The sequence below is a fragment of the Zonotrichia leucophrys genome, chromosome 1, assembly GCF_028769735.1.
Source record: "Zonotrichia leucophrys gambelii isolate GWCS_2022_RI chromosome 1, RI_Zleu_2.0, whole genome shotgun sequence".
Lineage (NCBI taxonomy): Eukaryota > Metazoa > Chordata > Aves > Passeriformes > Passerellidae > Zonotrichia > Zonotrichia leucophrys.
This window is the reverse complement of record NC_088169.1, coordinates 61,887,355-61,906,705: the sequence shown is the minus strand read 5'-3', so window position 1 is coordinate 61,906,705 and position 19,351 is coordinate 61,887,355. Positions and strand designations below refer to the sequence as shown.

General features: G+C 38.4%; 2 protein-coding genes across 2 annotated transcripts in view; one reads left to right on the top strand and one right to left on the bottom strand.

The window, feature by feature from the left end:
- GTF2F2 (general transcription factor IIF subunit 2) overlaps positions 1-19,351 on the bottom strand; it is a 77,721-nt gene that overhangs the window by 33,351 nt on the left and 25,019 nt on the right. The window contains exon 6 of the mRNA XM_064714541.1: positions 8,683-8,764. Within this exon, the coding sequence (XP_064570611.1) occupies positions 8,683-8,764 (82 nt within the window). The remainder of the gene's footprint in view (positions 1-8,682; positions 8,765-19,351) is intronic.
- KCTD4 (potassium channel tetramerization domain containing 4) lies at positions 17,460-18,837 on the top strand. Its single transcript, XM_064714551.1, has one exon. The coding sequence runs from the start codon at positions 17,613-17,615 to the stop codon at positions 18,381-18,383; it is 771 nt and encodes a 256-aa protein (XP_064570621.1). The 5' UTR covers positions 17,460-17,612; the 3' UTR covers positions 18,384-18,837.

Sequence of the window (19,351 nt, the reverse complement as noted above, 5' to 3'; positions counted from 1 at the left end):
TTTCAAAGAGAAACCACCTCAGTCTCTGACAATTATGTAGTCTCGCAATGGTAACTGAAAATGGCAGCATATGTTTTTCTTAAGGCCATAAGCAGACATATCTGTATTTAAATGAAGGCATGGAAAGAACAAGGACTTTATGAGCCATTGTTTTTATATGAAATTGTTAAATTTGTGTATGCATATTAATGTACATAAGAAATACTTCAGGTGGGGGTCCTTTGTATTAATTTCTGCTTCTTTCCAGCTGTGGGAAGTAACAGTTTATAGAAGAGGTTTTGTGATAAATATTACTGGAATTTATTTGCATTTGATCTGAAGTGCAAATAAGCCTCCAATTATTGTAAAGTTCCTTTACTGTATTTGCAGTTTAAGTATAATTTGTTGGCCTTTGATACTGGCAATTCCATTTTTTCTATCCAGATGATTCAAGAGAAATAAAGTGAGTTTAACTAGACTAGATGAGTGGATTTGAAAGAATTTTACATTATATCTCTCACTTAAAGCAAAAGGAAGTAATTTACTGCTCTTTTCCATTTTATGGCATTAATTTGAATTCAACTCCAAAGCCTTTTTAAAAACATCCCAGACTCGAGCATTAGCAGGTGGCTGCACAATTTCCTCCCTACTGGAAAACATTTCAGGATCGTGCCCGAGTACTAACTGATTGTTGCAGTGCTTCAGTATCTTGTATTAATATCTGTGCAATGTTGTGAATAATTTCCAAAGTTGGCATCTTTCTCACCCCCAGAGCCTTTAAGGAGCACAGGAGGTACCTCCACAACTTTCCTCCATGGTACTTGGTCCTATGGCACTTTGGGACTTAAGCTCCCACTGGAATTTTGCCATGTCTTCAGGAATTAAATCACCCACTTATCCCAGGGTAACCCAGTTTGATAAGCACTGGAATCCTACAGACAGACATTCCCTTAAAAAAGAACCAGAAACCAGAAGATGGACAGTTTGTTATCTATGAATTTCCTTGAACTTGGTGACATCCCGAGTAACAGGTGCTATTTGGAGGGACACGTGCACCCTGCTACCTTTCAGACCACTGTCTCAGTGCCTTCCTGTAGATTCACAAATTTCAGAAACGTTTTGATAAGCCAGGAAATCAGTACATCAGCAACAGAACTTGCCACCTAATAATTTTAGTCTTTGGTTCTGCACCAGGTAGCTTTTAGTACTCAATGATACTGTAGAATTTTTGGAGCTCTTTTGCAGCAGGGAACTGTTGGACGATACCAGTCTACTGCTCTGTTACAAACTCCAAATATCCTCAGTAGTATGTGAACAAAGCAGCTTAAAAATAGAAGATGTGGTATGGTGCTGACATTTTACATATTGTGAAAATTTGAGCTTGTCAAGCTGGTAGTTGCCAAAGCAGTTTTGCAAACCCAGAACACTGGAAGTACTCAACATGACTACAGAATTTGGAATGGTGGCCAGTAAGAGATCTATGAGCTTCAGTAAGAGATCTTCAGCTTCAGAGCTCTGCAACAGAGAAAATGCTGACACCAATGAAGAAATGAGCTTTTTTATTTACATCAGTAACATCAGATCAGTCATGGTAGTTAAAACTGAACTCTCAGATTTTCACCCACTATAGTGTGACTTTCATATTACAGATGGAAAAGAGGATGAAAAGGAATGTGCTACCCTGGGAAGAGAAGTTATGTTCCTACATACTTACATACTAAACAAGTCCCTCACTGAAATCTGGAAAGCACCTTAGCAGCAGAGATATCTCTGTAATTATTGTTGCCCTGGTTAAAGGAGCTCCAGCATTGTACAATACCAAGGATTCTGGTTTCAAGTGAAGGAATCAGTGCCCTTGACATTAAGGTTTACTAGAATTATAAATATCCAGAACTTCTGGTGCTGAGCACTGGTACTGAGTGAGGCTTTTCTCCAGCCTGAAGAAGCTGGCTACGACTGAAGCCTAAACATACTCCAGGGTGACTATTTTTAGCCTCAGTGCTTTCAGCAGATAGAAAGGAAATGGATGCTATTTTGCTAATTACCATAAAGGCAAACTAGATATGTTCTTAAATGCAATGCCTCTGTTTCATGAAATTTATGTCAAAAAAACCCCAGAGCAATGAGAACTCTCCAATTACAACAACTGATTTCCTTCCCCAAGGTATAAGGAAAAATTCATGGAGTATTTGCCATAAACTCTTCTTAAATATTCATCCCAAAGCATTTCTCTTCTTTATGAAAATGACCTTCATGCTAGGCTTCTATCAACAACATACCTTTCTAAAAAGGCACAGAACACATTCACTATGCTCTCTATTCAGAAGCTATTTCAGTTCCAGAGAAATGCAGAGGAATCTGGACCCAACCTTGGGCAAACTGCTCTAGGTAGCCCTGACTGACCAAGAGTGTTTGGACCAGATGACTTCCAGAGGTCCCTTCCCACCTCAACCATTCTGTGATTCTGTAACTCTCCCCTGGAAATGATGATACTTAAAAAACGGAAAGAAGGCAAATCTCAGGTCATGCTCTAATGAAGCCATTTTAAGATAAAACACAAGAAGAATTGTAAGTCAGTCTGCAAAGCCTACATTTTTTATTCTGTCCCCAGACTTTTACAAAAGAAAAGGAAACTGAGATCCAGTGACCAGATCAATGGTATCTCCCAAAATTTAAGAAAGTATCAGTTTCCATAACCAATATAATTTATATGCTAAAAAGTGTATTAAAAAAACCCCAGTTTTATGCCTCTTCCCCCCTGCCCAACCCCCCTCAGATTAGCCCGAATACACTTGGCTACAAGAAGCTGAAGAGTACAATGGAGTAGAAAGAACATATTAACCTTCTGCATCCAGCTGCAGATTTAACAGAAACACGATAAAATACCTGCTGCATTACCAACAGTAGGCTATGCCTTATTTATTAGTATCATTATAATGGCCGGAAGCAATGACCAAAATTACAACCTTTTTCATATCACTGAAGAAAAAAGCATGATAATATAAAAGGCCTATTAAAATCCAGTCTCAGAACACCACTTGTAAAAACAACAAAAAACAACAGAGAAAATGAAAAGGACATGGGACAGTGAAAAGAGTCTAAGATCACAAATAAATATATAGGAAACAAACAAAAGCAACACTCATACTGAAGTGTGTCTGTTACTTTGCAGTCCAATTGTTCGCAATTAGAGTGTTATTTGCTTGATTTCTTAAAAACTGGTGGGTGCCCAGGAACACAAGAATCATATTAAATACATATCTTAGTAGTACAGCTTAAACCTACATGAACATGATTAACATTAATTTTTTACAAAGTGCACATAACTCTTCAGGGAAAACTATGATTGGAAATACTCTATCATATGAACAAAAAATATATTTTTTGTACTTGATGAGTAACTAAAACACCCTAGGAATGTGATTTTTTACTATGCTGAATCTTAACTCAAGCCAGAGAAACTGATCTTTGATACTTGAAAAATCAAGGTTGCATTGATTGACAGGCAGATGCAATCTCAGCCCTGCATAAAATTGGCCTCCCACCTCAAACAAACTGAGCAGCATTTGTGCAGCGTGTCAGCCTTTGTGGAAAATGCACAGATGTATGCATACTCATGTACTTCGGAAAGGAATTCATAGCCAACTAAGTATATCTACAAGAATATAAGGAAGTGGCATGGTGGTCAAATGACTCATTTTCTTCTGCTAGTGGGAAGTATTTGTGGGGGGGGAAAAAATGGAAAAAACCCTAAACAACCCCAATCAAAAAAAAAAAAACCCAAACCCCTGGCATAATGCTCATTTTCAGCAATATACTGAACTGTCAGTCAGTCAATACTCTCTCAGTACTTTTTAGAAAAAAGTGAGCATCTCATCTGCATTAATTTAATTCCACTTACTTGACCTAGAACACGAAGCTTCAGGACCTCAAGAGGCCTCCATAATATGGTTGTAAAGAAATATGACTTTTCAAATGTGGAAGTTCATTATTCTAGAATGTTTTACAACCCATTACTCCTAAAAGTCTATTATGCATGTTTCTTCCAGCAGCTTTTATAAGGACTTTCAATATATTCTCTGTAGAAAACTCTTACAAGAAAAAGCAAGAAGATACACAAAATTCTTGCGGCCTTGTTATAAGCTGTCATATTGGCAACCGCTATTTTCACTAATGACACTTCAAGACATATTTAAAAATTACTTAAGAGAGCTATCGGGATTACAACCCTTGTTGCAGTGTTAAATGTTGGCTCTCCTAGGCTTTTGATAATCCTAGGACTCCTTCTCTTTTTTCACTTGGTGTATGGTTTGTGAGACTTCAGTAACTCAGGGTTGGGTATAGTCAAACCAGAGTATTCCAAAAGCCATTGTGAAAGGTGACCAGCATTTCAGCATCACATTTGAGAATGAAACAAGGGCACTGAATTCATCCTTTTTTGCCTGCCATTCTCCACTGTTGCAAAGTGCTAACAAACATGTCACACAATTCATCAACTGCTTGAGCTGCACTTCACATGTGCCTTCAAAACCCCCTCTGAGAACTGAGTCTGCTGCCCAGCCACCCCAGTGCAGAGGACCTGAGCAGTCCTAGAGACCTTTCTGTAGCTACTCAATTTGACCACGTCAGTCTGAATTGGAGCTTTGCAGGAGTCGCTCTCAGAGATTTTTTTCTTCTCAACTTTACCTTAAAATGAAATGTATAAGATACTGATGTGGCCTAAATACTCTTAAAAATATTTTTTTCTATGAGGAAATGGAGAAGAAGAAATGGGAAAGGGGGACTGAGAAAGATTTGGGGAAGAAGAGAGTTTGCTATGATCAGAGGGATGAAGAGAATGGAGGTGAGGACCAGTGCAAGGATAGAAACAGGTAATGTGGTAGAAAGAATCTGAGATGGCTACAGTGATATTGGCTACAATGATATGGCTAGAGTAATATTGATCTGGCATGATGACATTTAAAATACAGAAAGAAGGCAAATTTCATACCATGCTGCAATGAAGCCATTTTAAGGTAAAACAAAAGAAAAATCATAAGTCAGCCTGCAAAGCCTACATTTTTATCCTCTGTCTCCAGGCATTACAAAAAGAAGGAAACTGAGATCCAGCAATCAGATTAATGATGTCTCCCAAAATTCAAGAAAGTATCAGTTTCCATAAACAATATAATTAATATGCTAGAAGGTGTATTTAAAAAAATAAGAAAAGAATGTTTTATACCTCTCTTTTCCCCCCTGCACAACCCCAGCCCTCCATTTTCCCTCTTTTGTGAATAGCAAACACTCCTTTGGAGCATCAAAAGTGTATTCTCGTCTCCTCTCAAGTAATCTGAACCCTGAAGTGATCCTGAATGTCTGGATAACTCCTCTCTTCCTGTGCCCCATGTTTCCCAGTGCAGACAAGCTGCTTGGAAGATCTCTCTCTTTGGAGGGGTCATTAATCCAAGGTGCTTAAACAATGGAATCACAAAATTAAAATCTCTTAAGCCTCAGAAAGACAAAATTAAGGCTCAGACCATGCATCCTCATGGTGGAAAGCTGACTACAGTAAGAAAACAGTCTGGTTTGTGTGGGACTGGCCAGGGAGGATGTGGAGCCTGCCTAAGGCAGCCTGACAGAAAGGAAAGGCAACCTGGACCTGGGTGACATGGACGGTGGGGGCACAAGGCTGGTGCAAATACAGAGTGTGCTGCACAGTGAGCCATGTGTGTGACCCCCACCTGTGACACACACACTGCTGCCACAGTTCACATGTGCCCCCACTGTCTGACAGGCTCCATGGGGCAAGAAGGGAACTATCATACAGTAGTGTAGGCACAGCATCCTCTGTGATACTGCACAGCAAAGCTGACTGCAGTTAGGAATGGTCTGCCTACTTTTTCCCCCACACAGTCCAAATATTTTTAAATGGGATCATGAGATCCACTCCCACAAGACAGAAATCATGACAGGTGCTTGGAAACCACATACATTATTTTTCAGCTAGCCTCAATAACAGCAAATATAAAACCAATCATTAAGATGCTATGAAGAAATACACTGCTAATAAAAATTTTGCAAGAAGTTCAATAGCACAAAGCTTTACTAGCGCAGGATAGAAGGAGTTTCAATGGTATTTGTCCCTCTTCTAGAATGTGAAGCTCAGGAAAATGGAAAAAATTAAAATAAATCTAATGACAACAAAACTTGCAAAATGGAATGCCAAGTGGTCACACAGCCTCTGTTTTACCTTAGTTAGGGAGTAGCTATTCCTAGACACACATTTGTACCTTGTATTCAATGTGTTGTGAACATCAGCCATCCCCATCCTTTCTGTAATCAAATCAAAAGCCGGGAGGAAACCCACCCGACTACTACATTTGTTAACGTTTTCACTCACACATGTCACCAGCTTCTGCAGTTTCATCATCCATCCTTAAACCCACACGTCACGTTATCTCCCACTGAACTGCCAGCAAGCCCATCACAAGGCCATGGCTTCATCCTTACACTGAAACTCTGCAGAGCAGCAAGGAGACCAATGCCACGCCAAGCATCCATCAGCTGATCTCCTCGACTCAGACGCAGATGGCAAAATAGAGGGGATCCTATCTGCATTTAATACCAGGAAGTATATCATCCTTTTTGGTTACTGCCAGCTCTCAGAAAAAAGTGATTACAGATTTTGAGAGTCGGCAGCTCCATTTTCTAGATCTTAAACATTTGAAGCTACTGCATTTATCTTTTAATTTTACTTCCTTCCCAACTCAACTTAGTATTATAGCACTCAAAGCCTACACAATAGACTTGCTGTTTTATCAATATTTTAAATTCCATCTTTGAAGAGTCTGTCTCATATAAAGCACAACAGTAAATGGAAAAATGAACAAAATGATTTAATATAACACAGCTCTAAAATGTATGTGCTTTATCTTTAATGCTGTCACCTTTTTTTATATACAGACTGTAGCATGTTGAGGGTGGGAGAGCATCAAGGGAGTGAAAAGTTAGATCCTACTACTCAAATACCAGATTCAGTATGTGGATATAAACTAATTCCTTCTGAGGCTGTGACTGCTAGATGTGCTAAATCTCATGCTGATTCTCAGCAGATCAGACTATTTTTTTTAACTTCTTGGTAGAAGGCAAAAAAATCTTTAACAACATGTGAAGTTAGAAAGTAGGAATACACAGCCTGACAATTTTTCTAGAGGAAGGAAAAAACGACGGTACCATTGTTTTCACCTGCCAATGTTTTCAGAGACAAAATGTGCTTTTGTGTTTGTACTTCTGTTGCTCCTATAGGAGCAGAACATGACAAAACTGAATACCAGGAGGGGATGCATCCATGCATGCGTGACAGAAAGTAGAACGCTGAAAAATTCAAAGTTTGGGTAGTACTTAATTAAAGCTATCAGTTCTGTTTTGGTCTCCTTCTGTGGCCTTAGCAGAAGAAGCTTATCTGATCAACTATGTACAAAATGCAAAAAAGCACTTGGATCAGGAAACCTGTGATTAGAACTAGTATGAAGCAAATACATCTTATATTCTATATTCATGTATATTTAAAATTGCCAGATTGAAATGAGTCGTTTTCTATAACATTACATTTGCCTCATCTCCATTTCCTGCTGATGACAAAAACCATGACAGCAATCGTAGAACTCAGTCTGAAATTAAGTAGTTCACTGTACAGGAACAAACTTATGGTACTAATTTCCAACAGCTAGAACATAAAATGTCAAAAAATGTCAAAACTGAATGAACTCTGTAAGGAAATACTGGCACAATTTAGATGACAGAGAAGGTCAATAAAATACAAGACAATGAAAATGTATATGATACATAGAAATCAGATCAAGAATCGGAGAAAAACATCACTTTGCATTTTATGTTTCTTTTGACAACTTTAAAACCAGTCACAGACAATTCTCTTCCTGAAATTTCCTGCTTTGAATTTCTCTATTCAGAAAAAATTAATATACATACTTAAAATATATAAAGATGGACTTAACATAAGGCACAATTCAATCCCAAATCTGATTACTAGAGAACATCATCAAGTTAATTACCCATAAGATATATGAATCTCATGGTAAATTCTAGAGATATTTGCTTAAATTTTCAGAAGTCACTAAATTATCTTGTTAAATGTGTGTGTTGTGGTTTCCATGCTACTTCTGGCATTTTCAGTCACTACCTTTTTTAAGAACCATGCCAGTTTAGGTCCAGCACTTCTCCAGAAACTCTTTCCTATTTTGGACATTTTAAATGTCTTTTCAGAGATACTTTTTGTCTAGCATGGCACAGTGTAAAGTGGAATTAAACTTGGGTGATCCACAGAAACCACACTCAAGAAGTGCACCCCAAGCAGACTGATGTAATCCCTGAAGTCTCAGGAAATTCAGCTTGAATCACATTTGAATACAGTCATATGTTCAAATATGAAAAGGTAAGGTACATGTGCTCTAGTAAGATATTTGCATATGAATGGATGCAGAAGTCTGCATCATCCCACCAGACAAAACCAGAGGGAGATACAACGCCCACAGCAGCCTTCACTCCCTCCCTACAGTAAATGCACCCCAAAAGTAAGATCAGTTCTGATCCTGTGTAGATCTGGTGTAAGACCATCATAATACTGAAATCACCCCTCACTAGTAAGGCAATAATAAAAGCACCAAAGTCAGATAGCACATATCATTTGTTATGAAGGACTCCTACCTTTTCAGCTTCATATAATTTTCACTAGCTGCAGGTCTGCATTCAGCGCGTTGCACCACTATTCCTTCCAAGGCAAGTTTATCTAGAATGAAAAGAAAATGAAGTAAAACTGGACATGAAAATAAGATCCACCAAGATGGTCAGCATTTGAATTATTTTTCACTAATTAAGAATTTACAAAATATAACATAATTCTAAGTTCTCAAATGAGGCTCTAAAATCTCTGCTATTCAGACACCAACGAAATAAGCAGTAAAAACATGTTTGCACAGCTGGTATACCCTAGACTTCCTTGTTTTGCCTTCAGATGTTTTACATATTAATAATGAATCACAGAGATCAAATTTTAAATAAGAGATTGTAACTCCTTTCTCTAGATGTTGCACTCAGAGTATTATCTAGGAACTTTTTTGTAAATGGGCAATTAATACAATCAGTGATTGTGAAAAAAATAAACTACAAAGAGAATCCAATAATCAAAGTACCCAAAATTAGTGGAAGATAAAGGAAAAGCTAATTTTATTCTTATACTCAGGAAAACAGTACCACATTTTCCTCTTGTTACAATTTTTTTTAAAAGTATATTGAAGGAACACAATGCAAAAAAAGTAATAATACAAGAGGATGGTAACAGTGAGGGAAAAGAAGTAAAAGCTTTCAGTCAGTAATCTAGGACACCACATACATGTATTTAGGTAATACTCCTCTCTGTACATTCACCACAAAGTCACTTTGCTACCCTACATGACCACCTTTTGCCTAAAGCAACGATGACTAACAGAGCAGTACCAGCCTACACCATAAAGGTAGGTAAACCCCAAAATTAAAAGCAACTTAATGTAGAAATGAAGAGAGAAGAGATGGTGGGCAAATTTCTTCACTTCTACTATGATGTTCTAGTGCATGATGTGTGGATGTGGGAGGAGGGCATGTCAATTAATCCGTCTGTTTTGGGCATAGCCAGCACAATTTGTGTTAAACAAACACCTCTGGAACAGCCTTGCATTACAAGAAAGGATGAGTTTTAAAGGCTTGACTAGCTCTCAGTATTAAAATGTCCTTCCAAGAGCACTACACTGTCATTGCCACCTTCTGCTAGCAATGTCACAGAAGGTGACAGAAACACTTAGAAATACTGATGTCCAAGTAACACAAGGCACTCTGAGACACCTCTGGATTTCCTATCACCTTATAGACTGAAATATTACTACATCCACACATCTAAGTCTGCTCTCCCTGAATAATGCCAGAAACTATTACTTAGACATCATGAAGTTTTAAATTATTTAATCTAAAATTTATTGGATTGATTCAAACTAAATCTTTGAAACCCGTAAGAAAGCCATATTTTTTTCAGATAGGTTTGAATGAAATAGAAGAAAATTTGTTTTCAAACACATGTGATTTTGGAGATTCCCAGCTTAATGGTCAAAAGACACAACTTGGAAGATGTGCCTGACTTCCTATGTAACACAAACAGAAAAATTGTATGGTCTTTCTTCTTTACAGAACCTAGTAACTTATTTGTGGCTTAAATGGTACTAATATTGCTGCTTAATTTCTAATAAGAATTTGGCTTCAGCTTCTAGCAGTTGGTTCTTCTCATGACTTTCTATACTATGGTAAAGAGTCTTTCAGTACCTACTCTTTTCTCCCTTTGAAAGTACTTACAAATCCTTATCAACCTGCTTCTCAATCACCTTTTCAATAAATGAACCAATTTAAGCTCATGCATTATCTCATTACAAGACATTTTTGCCAGGCTTAAATCAGTCTGGGATTTCTTATTTGCACCTTTTCAATCTCAAAATGATGCTTTAAGACAACAGAGACCAGAAACCAGACGTAATAGTAGTGAACTGATTTTATGAAAATCATACATGGAAGTAAAATAACAGACACAGGAGCTGGAATTTCTCTCACCTCACTTAAGCCATTTGAATGTTATTCAGAATCTATGAATTCAGCAGAGAGGGAGGAAGAGAGACTGTCAGGGGAAAAAATGGTCCCATCTCTTTTAGAATTAAATTATTTCCCAGTGGTTTTTTTTGGTAGGTGTTTTTGGAGGAGGGTGCACACGGTGTCTGTGTCCCATGACTGCTTTATGCTTAGATGGCTAAATGAGTTAAGATCATTTGTCTCTAAAAACCAAGTTCTGGGGGTATGGCTATTATATTACTAACTGGCTATTATATTACTAACACAACTATTCTGCGTCTTTTCTAAGCCTCGCATTTTATCTATGGGCTCTGCATTGCCTAGATGTATAATTGCCTTTGGTTTGGTGAAAACACATTGTCTTTAAAACAGATTCTGTGAATTAAGCAATCCCAGTCACACTATGACAGTCCTGTCATAGTTACTCACTGTCTGACCTGCATTTGTGTCAATCACAACACATTTTATAAGCAGTGATTCTCACCACTGTTGTCCTGGAGTAAGCCCTTCAAACTACAACTCAAGAGGCTTCCTACTCATAATTCCTTTCTGATAATTGTCAGATAGTTTTTAATCTTGTTCTGTGCTTGTTTTAGTTTCTTTTTTAATATACATCAGAATGTCACAAGGATCTAGACTATGTGCAATAGGAAATGCTAGGCAGGCTGCAAATGTGCTGTTACTTTAAACACATAATCTTCAAAACAAATAAAATTAGGTTTATTGGACCAGAAAAACTTTACATAAAGCCATGTTTGCTAGCATTCATTACATTTCCAATCTTAGATACCTCTTGAACACCATAATAATTTTTCTGCTCTCTTCTATGGTACAGGTTTCAAGGCTAGTTAACCTATATTCATCTGAACCATCTAACCCAGCTGCCTGAACACTGACATGTCACTATCAATCTCCCTGCACCTTGCACAATTTTCACATGATTTTAAAGTTTCAAGGATCAGGATCAGTTAAGCAGAGACTTCCTACCCACTAACTATTTAGAAAATGAATGTGCCAATTAAACATGTTTATCCTTAATATGACCACAGAATCACATAATAGTTTGGGTCAGAGAGAGCCTTAAAAATCACTCAGTTCCAACCCCCCTGTCATGGCCAGGAACACCTTCCACTAGACCAGGTCGCACAAAGCCCCATCCAAACTGTCCTTTAACACTGTCAGGGCTAGGGAATCACAACTTCTCTGGTATCTCATCTTTGATGTTTTGGCCAATACCCTCTTTTCATTACCACTGATCCAGATTTGACTTTAGCTGTCAAATCCAGACAAAATGTTCCAATCACTTAATGTACAAGGCTGTCTCCCAAACACCACCTTGCAGCTAAGGTTGTCTGCTGTCTAAGACTATCCACTGTCCAAACACCAAGGCTTATGTCCCACTTTCCTTGGACCCTCTTTGGAATTTTAACACAACCTTTGAGTCTAGCAGAATACATAAAGATAGAGGCAAACCTCCAGATGCAAGACTGCAGTCAGGGAACACAATTTTTATTCCCTTTGTAGCCTACTTAGACCTCATGCACCAAACTCAAATTCAGAGACTTGGGTCTGTCTTTAACTGTTGCAGGACGAAAGATGCAATGAAAAGATAACCAAAATGCTACACATCTGCCTTGACATTTCCAGTCACATCAGCTTAGGAGGTGATGGATGAATAAGGCATGGAACTGGTAGCTTCCTGTTAAAAACACCTACTCAAAGTAGATAGTACAAAGTAAATAAATAGGTCTGAAAGACTAGCTGAGATCAGTGATGAGAAGGGAAAATAAGACATTTTCCCAAGAGTCTCACACTCTCAAATGCCCAACATGTGTTGGCAGGTACAAAGTACCCTCATAGTGCAGCTCCAGACAGGCTCCTCCACAGAACCCATACGTTCATCATTAGCTGCCAAATGCATGCTCACCCTGACCTCCCTGCCTGAATGCCCCAGTGCCAATTCATAAAGTAATTTCAACTATTGTTTCAGTGAGATGATAGATATGCTGGGAGAGACAGATTCCAGCTTGGAATCCTGCTGACAATCATTTTCAAAGAACAGAATATGACAGAAACACTTAAGCCAATGTTAATAAACAGGCAGGAGAAATTTACTGGAATTGTGCAGTAGATGGTCTGATAGGGGTTGGCTTGTCGCAGTTTTTAGAGAGAGAGAGATGGACTGATTTGGAGATTTTAATGTATCAATCTTCTAGTCTGACTACACTCAGCTTCTATTTCCAGCCACTGTCTTATTGGACCATTGACTGCTGAGCCGAAGGGCCTGCTAGGAAAGCATTTCTGCCCATCCAAGCACTTACACAGTCTTCACCTTTATCAAGCCTAATAGAAATAAATCATGTTTTCTTGAACCTTCCATAATGCCAATTCTTCAGCTTCTTAATCATTCTTATTAGCCTGAGAAAGGCCAGTTCATGTATGTCTTTCCTGAGATATTGTCTCTCACAGCCAGACTTGACAGCACGTGGGTCAGGTTCTGGAGCTTACCAACTCCTCTGCCTTGTGAGTGGTGCCAAGGAAAAAAGGAGAAGAAGACCACACTCAGCATGCATGGTTCTCAGGCAGCAGGACAAAGGAGATGAGAGTGCAGGAAGGGCAGGCTGTGGGCAGTGTGCCTCCAGCTCCTCAGCTGTTAGAAGATGGGCTGCCGTTTCCCATTGTCATGGTTTAACCCCAGCCAGCAAACAAGCTCCATGCAGCCACGCACTGCCCCACCAGCAGGATCAGGGAGAGAATCAGAAGGGTAAAAGCTGGAAAACTCAAGGGCTGAGATAAAGACAGTGATGTATCACATCTAACAGTTACTTGGAAAGACAAATGCCATCATGTGGTATATATTCTACTATTAAATGACAAATGAAACATACTGAAGGATTTATTAGAAAAAAGTATCACCTGCTTTGATGAACAAATTCTAATTTTAAAAAAATGGGCAAAAAAATTGGCACCACCCATTTTCTCTCCACACATTGATTAGCATTATATTACTCTCCCTTAATTTTTAACTGATGTTTAACTGATTGATTTCCAAGTGAGATATTTTATCATTCTTCACACAGTATCTTTTCATATTTAAATACCTGTCTCATCTAATTAATCTTTCAGATATTGGCACAGCATTTGCTTTTCCAGTCTTTTAGAATTGCAGTGCTCAAAAATTATTAAAAATATCAACAGCAACTTTGACAGTTTCTTAGACAGCCCTTTAGAAACTCTTGAATGCAAATTATTAAGACTTGTTGGTTTGAAAATCTTTAATTTTAATTACTATGTAGAGCTTGTCTTCAATAGCTGCTAATCAACATCTGGAGATATTTTTGAAATGAGAATTTCTATGCTACCAACACTGTGAGACAGGAGCTACTGAATGATCTAATTGTCCAACAATGTGGACAATTTTCTGTGTTATGACATTAAATGACTAGCAAACTGCCTCAATAACTCTAACAGATTGCATTAGCATGGCTTCCTAATACACTTCTAAATTTCTCTCCCTGCTATAGCTGAGAATTTTCCTCATATTCTTTTGTACTCTAATAAAAAATTTAGCTGGTTTCTGTAACCCAGGTTATTTTTACTGACTGTCAGTAAAGCTGATGTTCTTTGGATAGGCAAGTAAGCTGAACCACTGGGAAAGCACCAACTTTTCCGTGGTGTGTTCTGGTCCTGAATCCTCAGTTCCATGGCATGCTCAAGCTTACAGACCAGGAGGTTCAGGAAGAGGGTGAAGTTGAGTGAGAGTGAACTTATTTTCCAAAAGGAAACATGTAGGGCAGAAGGAGGGGCAGATGCCTAGCCCGCTTCTCCTAAGTTTTGTTTTTCTGTACAGCTGCTAGACCCCAGCACTGAATTTTCACTGTCTCCAGGACAGCTTGTCTGAGTGAGAACCTGGAAATCTCTGTGGATTGCCCTTCTGCTGCAACCCAAAGTGTGTATAACTTGGGAAGGGAGTACTACTACTACAGTCACTCTCCTGAGTGTGCACAAGGGCGCTCAGTGTGTTTCCTGACTTAATCTGAAACCAAAACAACATCCTTTCAATGGCTGGATTCCAGCACTACTCCCTACTTCAACAGCAAACCCAGCATACAGGTGACACTAAAAGTTCGTGAAGCAGCAGTCACTTCAGGATTGCTACCCCACACTGTAAACAGAACACTTCAGCTGGATAGGGCACAAACAGTTCACTGACAACAGGGGATACCATCCAGCAGCAAGCTACTCCATTTCAACCCAAGTGGGAAGCAAGAAGATCTGGGATGCACTTGGCACATCTCAGCTATCACAGGCTGACTGGCACACAACACAAAAGACTCCCAGAGGACAAAAATGGTCAAAGTCTCTAACTTGATTGCAAGAAATATTTCTGTATCTTTGCCAAAATGAACTTTTGGATGGTCTTTCAGTGCATGGACAAAAGTACAGAAAAAAGGAAATCCAGCATAGCTATACCTTCAAAAAACAGTAAGTTATATGAAACCACCCAATTAAAATTACATGCACTACAATACCATATGTATAACCAAGTGCAAAGGAAGAATTACAAGACTTTTTAAGAAACTCCTATAGTATGGCACATAAAGTGGAAAATTTTCACTGAGAAATGCCAGGCTTTAGTTTTGTGTTACAGATGACTGTCAGCTGCAGTGAAATAAAGCTACATGGGTTTGTGGGGATGAAAATTTTACAGCAGCTCTAAATTTTTCAACTCTCAAAGGTTTAAGTGTAAATATTCATGAACTCCACAGAGTATATTTTCCACACCAAATCCATTTTGAATATTTTATCATAGAAACCACTAAAATGATTTTGCATGATCTTTTAAAGAATACTTACTTGTTCACAAAAGTGGAAAATATCAATTGCAAGTGCTAGAACATTGAGAAGATGATGAAAAGAGAACACACACTGCTCTGTAAATTCTGTCTGTTAAAATGTAGACAGTTTAACTGGACATGGAAAATTTCTTGTCTTTTACAAATCCCTTCTCTCCTTGGAAATCTCTAGTCACTTGTACCAGGATGCTCCTAACTCAGCTTCAAAATATTTCAAGTTCACTGTGTGAGATGAAAGAACGACCAATGATTCTCTTAAGGTTTAACAAACAATAAGATGGTTCAATATTTTAGTTATGCACAATCTAAGCACATTAAGTGAATTTTCCATCACTTGACAATAAAATAAATTTGAATTAATGTCTCCTGTAAAGGAAAAAAAAATCTTACTTGAAACTAATTGGCTTTTTCATTTTCTCAATTACTAATTCAGTAACTTGAACACCTTAGTAATTAGTGAAAGGAGTTAATCTTGAAAAAAAGATCAAATGTTTAAAAATTAGAAACTGATTCAAATCTCAGACTGAAGTTATGTTAAACATATCCATAGCATCAAAGAGTTAAAAATAAAACCATTACTAATTCGTGGTAAATCAAACCTAATTAATAATACCTGCTTAATATATCATATACAGCAGCAGAAAAATTTATTGCATTTAGCGCTAGGGACAGGATACCCTGGCAATGAGAAGAGTGAGAGAAAAACATTTATTTTCACTAGAGTCAGTTTCCAAATAATAAAACAGTACAGTGATTACTCTGTGGTATCAATAAACAACCTTACAGACAGTGGGAGCAGTAGGAATAAGATACTTAGAAACAGAGCAGAAGAATTTACAGAGAAATAATCTGCCTTTCCACTGCTAGTCAGACAAAGCAGGACATCTCTCTCTGAAGTGAAAAATACATATTGACAAAGATGGAACCTCCTCCTCTCCAGGTCTAACCTAAGGAAAGCCTTTGCTCCCACCCGTGCTGGGGAATGCATGCAGTGGCTCCCATCTGTCCACTCCCCAAGGAAACGCCCATTGAGATTTGTGGAGAGCTTTTCCTTTCCTGCTCCAAACTGCAAATGTTTAAAGGGGAAATCTTCTTCTAAGAGGCAATTGAGAGGCTCAAAGTACAGGAGAGAAGATAGGCATTTGATTTCAGTGTGCTGTGCCGATGTTTCTGCCTGCCTGTACCCCAGTGTTGCTAAGCTATGGTGTTATGAGATGTTCAAAGCTATCTGTAGGCACACAAGCCCTTTGTTCCACAGGGCAGCTGAGTTTTCCTATCGAGAAAGAACCAACTGATGCTAGACAGCTCTGGTGACTTAAAACCCATCATCAATATAAATGGTAAATCCTCTCTGTGAAACACTTTTTGTCTATGGTACACAGGAAGGGAAAAAGCAAAACCTAATCAGGCTGCTGTTCTCGTGGTGGTGAGGATAGACCCTTTGGCTGCAAATGAAAGCTTTTGCCACAAACTTAGAACAGTCAGACCAACAAGTCCTTAGCACCACTTGCAGGGTATCTTCTGTGGAAACATTTTACTGCTGCACAATAAATGAGTGCCATGCACATGCATACATTCCATAGATGACACACCCGTTATACACACAGGGACACCTTTCATATCTGTGTTGTCCTGCTGAATGCATCAGGTAATCAGTACTAAAAACCAACATGAGAAAACAGGCTCTGTGAAAATAAAAAATCCTTGAAACACAAATGAAGCTGTTTAACACCATAAGCACAAAATATGATTTGACCAGCAGACACTACAAATACATCTTCAAGCATTAAAAATAAGTTGCCATTTAGTATAGCAGTATGTTTCTGTACAGAATCCCCTAAGCTATGCAAACTACTTAGACTTAAGGGAAAGAAATAGAACAGTTGCTATACGCTTCTTCCCTTACACAGTTAAATGCAAATTCTCTCTTACAGTCATATTCCTGCTATCTCCCTGCACACACAGCCGATACGCCACCTACTGCAAACCCAAGCTGACAGTCAGAGCAATGCGAGCAGCATTTCCATTCCAACATCGAGCTGGAGCTGAATAAAGGTGCTTTTTAAAAAGAAACATCCTCTTTGCAAGCTGCCAAGAGCAAAGCAGGATAGCTGTATTGTTGTCCTAGCTTCAATAATGGAGAGAAAAGGAAGCAGGAGAGAAAATGAATGTGAAGAAAAAAGCAGCTCGGAAAGCTCTGAGCTAGACAAGGACTATAAAACGTCTCTGATCACTCTGAATGTCGGTGGTTATCTATACATCACACAAAAACAGACACTAACCAAGTATCCAGATTCTTTCCTGGAGGGGATCATAAACGGAAGAATAATGTGCCCATTTGATGCAGACGGTCATTACTTCATAGACAGAGATGGACTCCTTTTTAGACACATCCTCAACTTCCTACGGAACGGAGAACTTCTTCTACCAGAGGGGTTTCGAGAAAATCAACTTTTGGCACAAGAAGCCGAATATTTCCAGCTTAAGGTACTCTCAGAGGCAGTGAAATCAAGGTGGGAGAAGGAACAGCTAGCATCCCGAGAGACTACTTTCCTGGAAATAACTGACAGCCACGACCGTTCACAAGGACTTAGAATCTTTTGTAATGCTCCTGAATTCATTGCAAAAATAAAATCCAGAATTGTACTGGTGTCCAAAAGCAGGCTGGATGGATTTCCAGAGGAGTTTTCAGTATCTTCAAATATTATTCAATTCAAGTACTTCATAAAGTCTGAAAACGGTACACGATTGGTACTGAAGGAGGACAATACCTTTGTCTGCACCCTGGAAACTCTTAAATTTGAGGCTATAATGACGGCTTTAAAATGTGGATTTAGACTGCTGACCAGTCTGGACTGTTCAAGAGGGTCGATTGTTCACAGTGATGCACTGCATTTTATCAAGTAATCACAAAGGCAAAGGCAACGAGCACGCAGCCAGCAAAGCTCCCTGAGCTGCAGCCTCCTGGCATCACAAATAATGCATCTAACTAGCCCTGTACCACAGAGCTCAGCTGCTAATCAACTGATGTGAGCTAATGGTATGTAAATCTCATAATGACATCTATCTCTGGCTTACTTAAGCTGAATAAAAATTTTATGCCTGAATTTAACAAGAATTATCTGCTAACATTGTAAACAGATGGAATGCTTTATGCTCTTTGTAATATGTTTTCTCAATGCTGTCTTTAACCAGAGAGTTTAGCTGAATTTTTGTGTACCTGTGTGATGAATGTGCATATACCTAACTGCTCTGTTGAAAAGCAGTGAGAGTGTTTTCAGATAATAAGCAGGCTTAAAGAATGTTTTGCTTATAAGACATTAAGAATGGATTTTAACTGGAATAAATGATTTTGACTGTTCATTAGTGTTTATGGTAATCTATTGTACTGAATTTCCAAAAAACAAGATTGCAAGAGAATTAAAAAAAAAAAACAAATTAATTTTTAAGTTAAATGGTTTCTCAACTCACTTAACTACAAATATATACCATACTGCTACACTAATGCTGCCAGAAACATGTAAACCAACAAAATAATGCTGGTGGAGATTAATTTTATTATAGGAATTGGGTCCAATCTGCACAGAATGTTAAATTTTCTAATCATACATCATATCAAATAGCTAACAAAAGTATTTGACATTAAGTTTAGTGTAACTTCCAGTATTGGCATCCAACAATGCCACAGTCAGTATTTCCTAGCAATCATTTGTGCTCATAAGGACAGGCAATGAACAGAGCCCTTGCTTTGCACAGTGGCTCACTAAATGCAATGAGTACTACCAGTTCTGAACAGACCACCTGCTGGCATTAAAGACAATTCACTCTAAGTAACGAAATAAATACCTTCATTCTCCTCATCTCCACTATTTATA

Coding starts and splice junctions, on each gene's coding strand:
- KCTD4 (XM_064714551.1), top strand. CDS start 17,613: ATGGAGAGAAAAGGAAGCAGGAGAGAAAATGAATGTGAAGAAAAAAGC.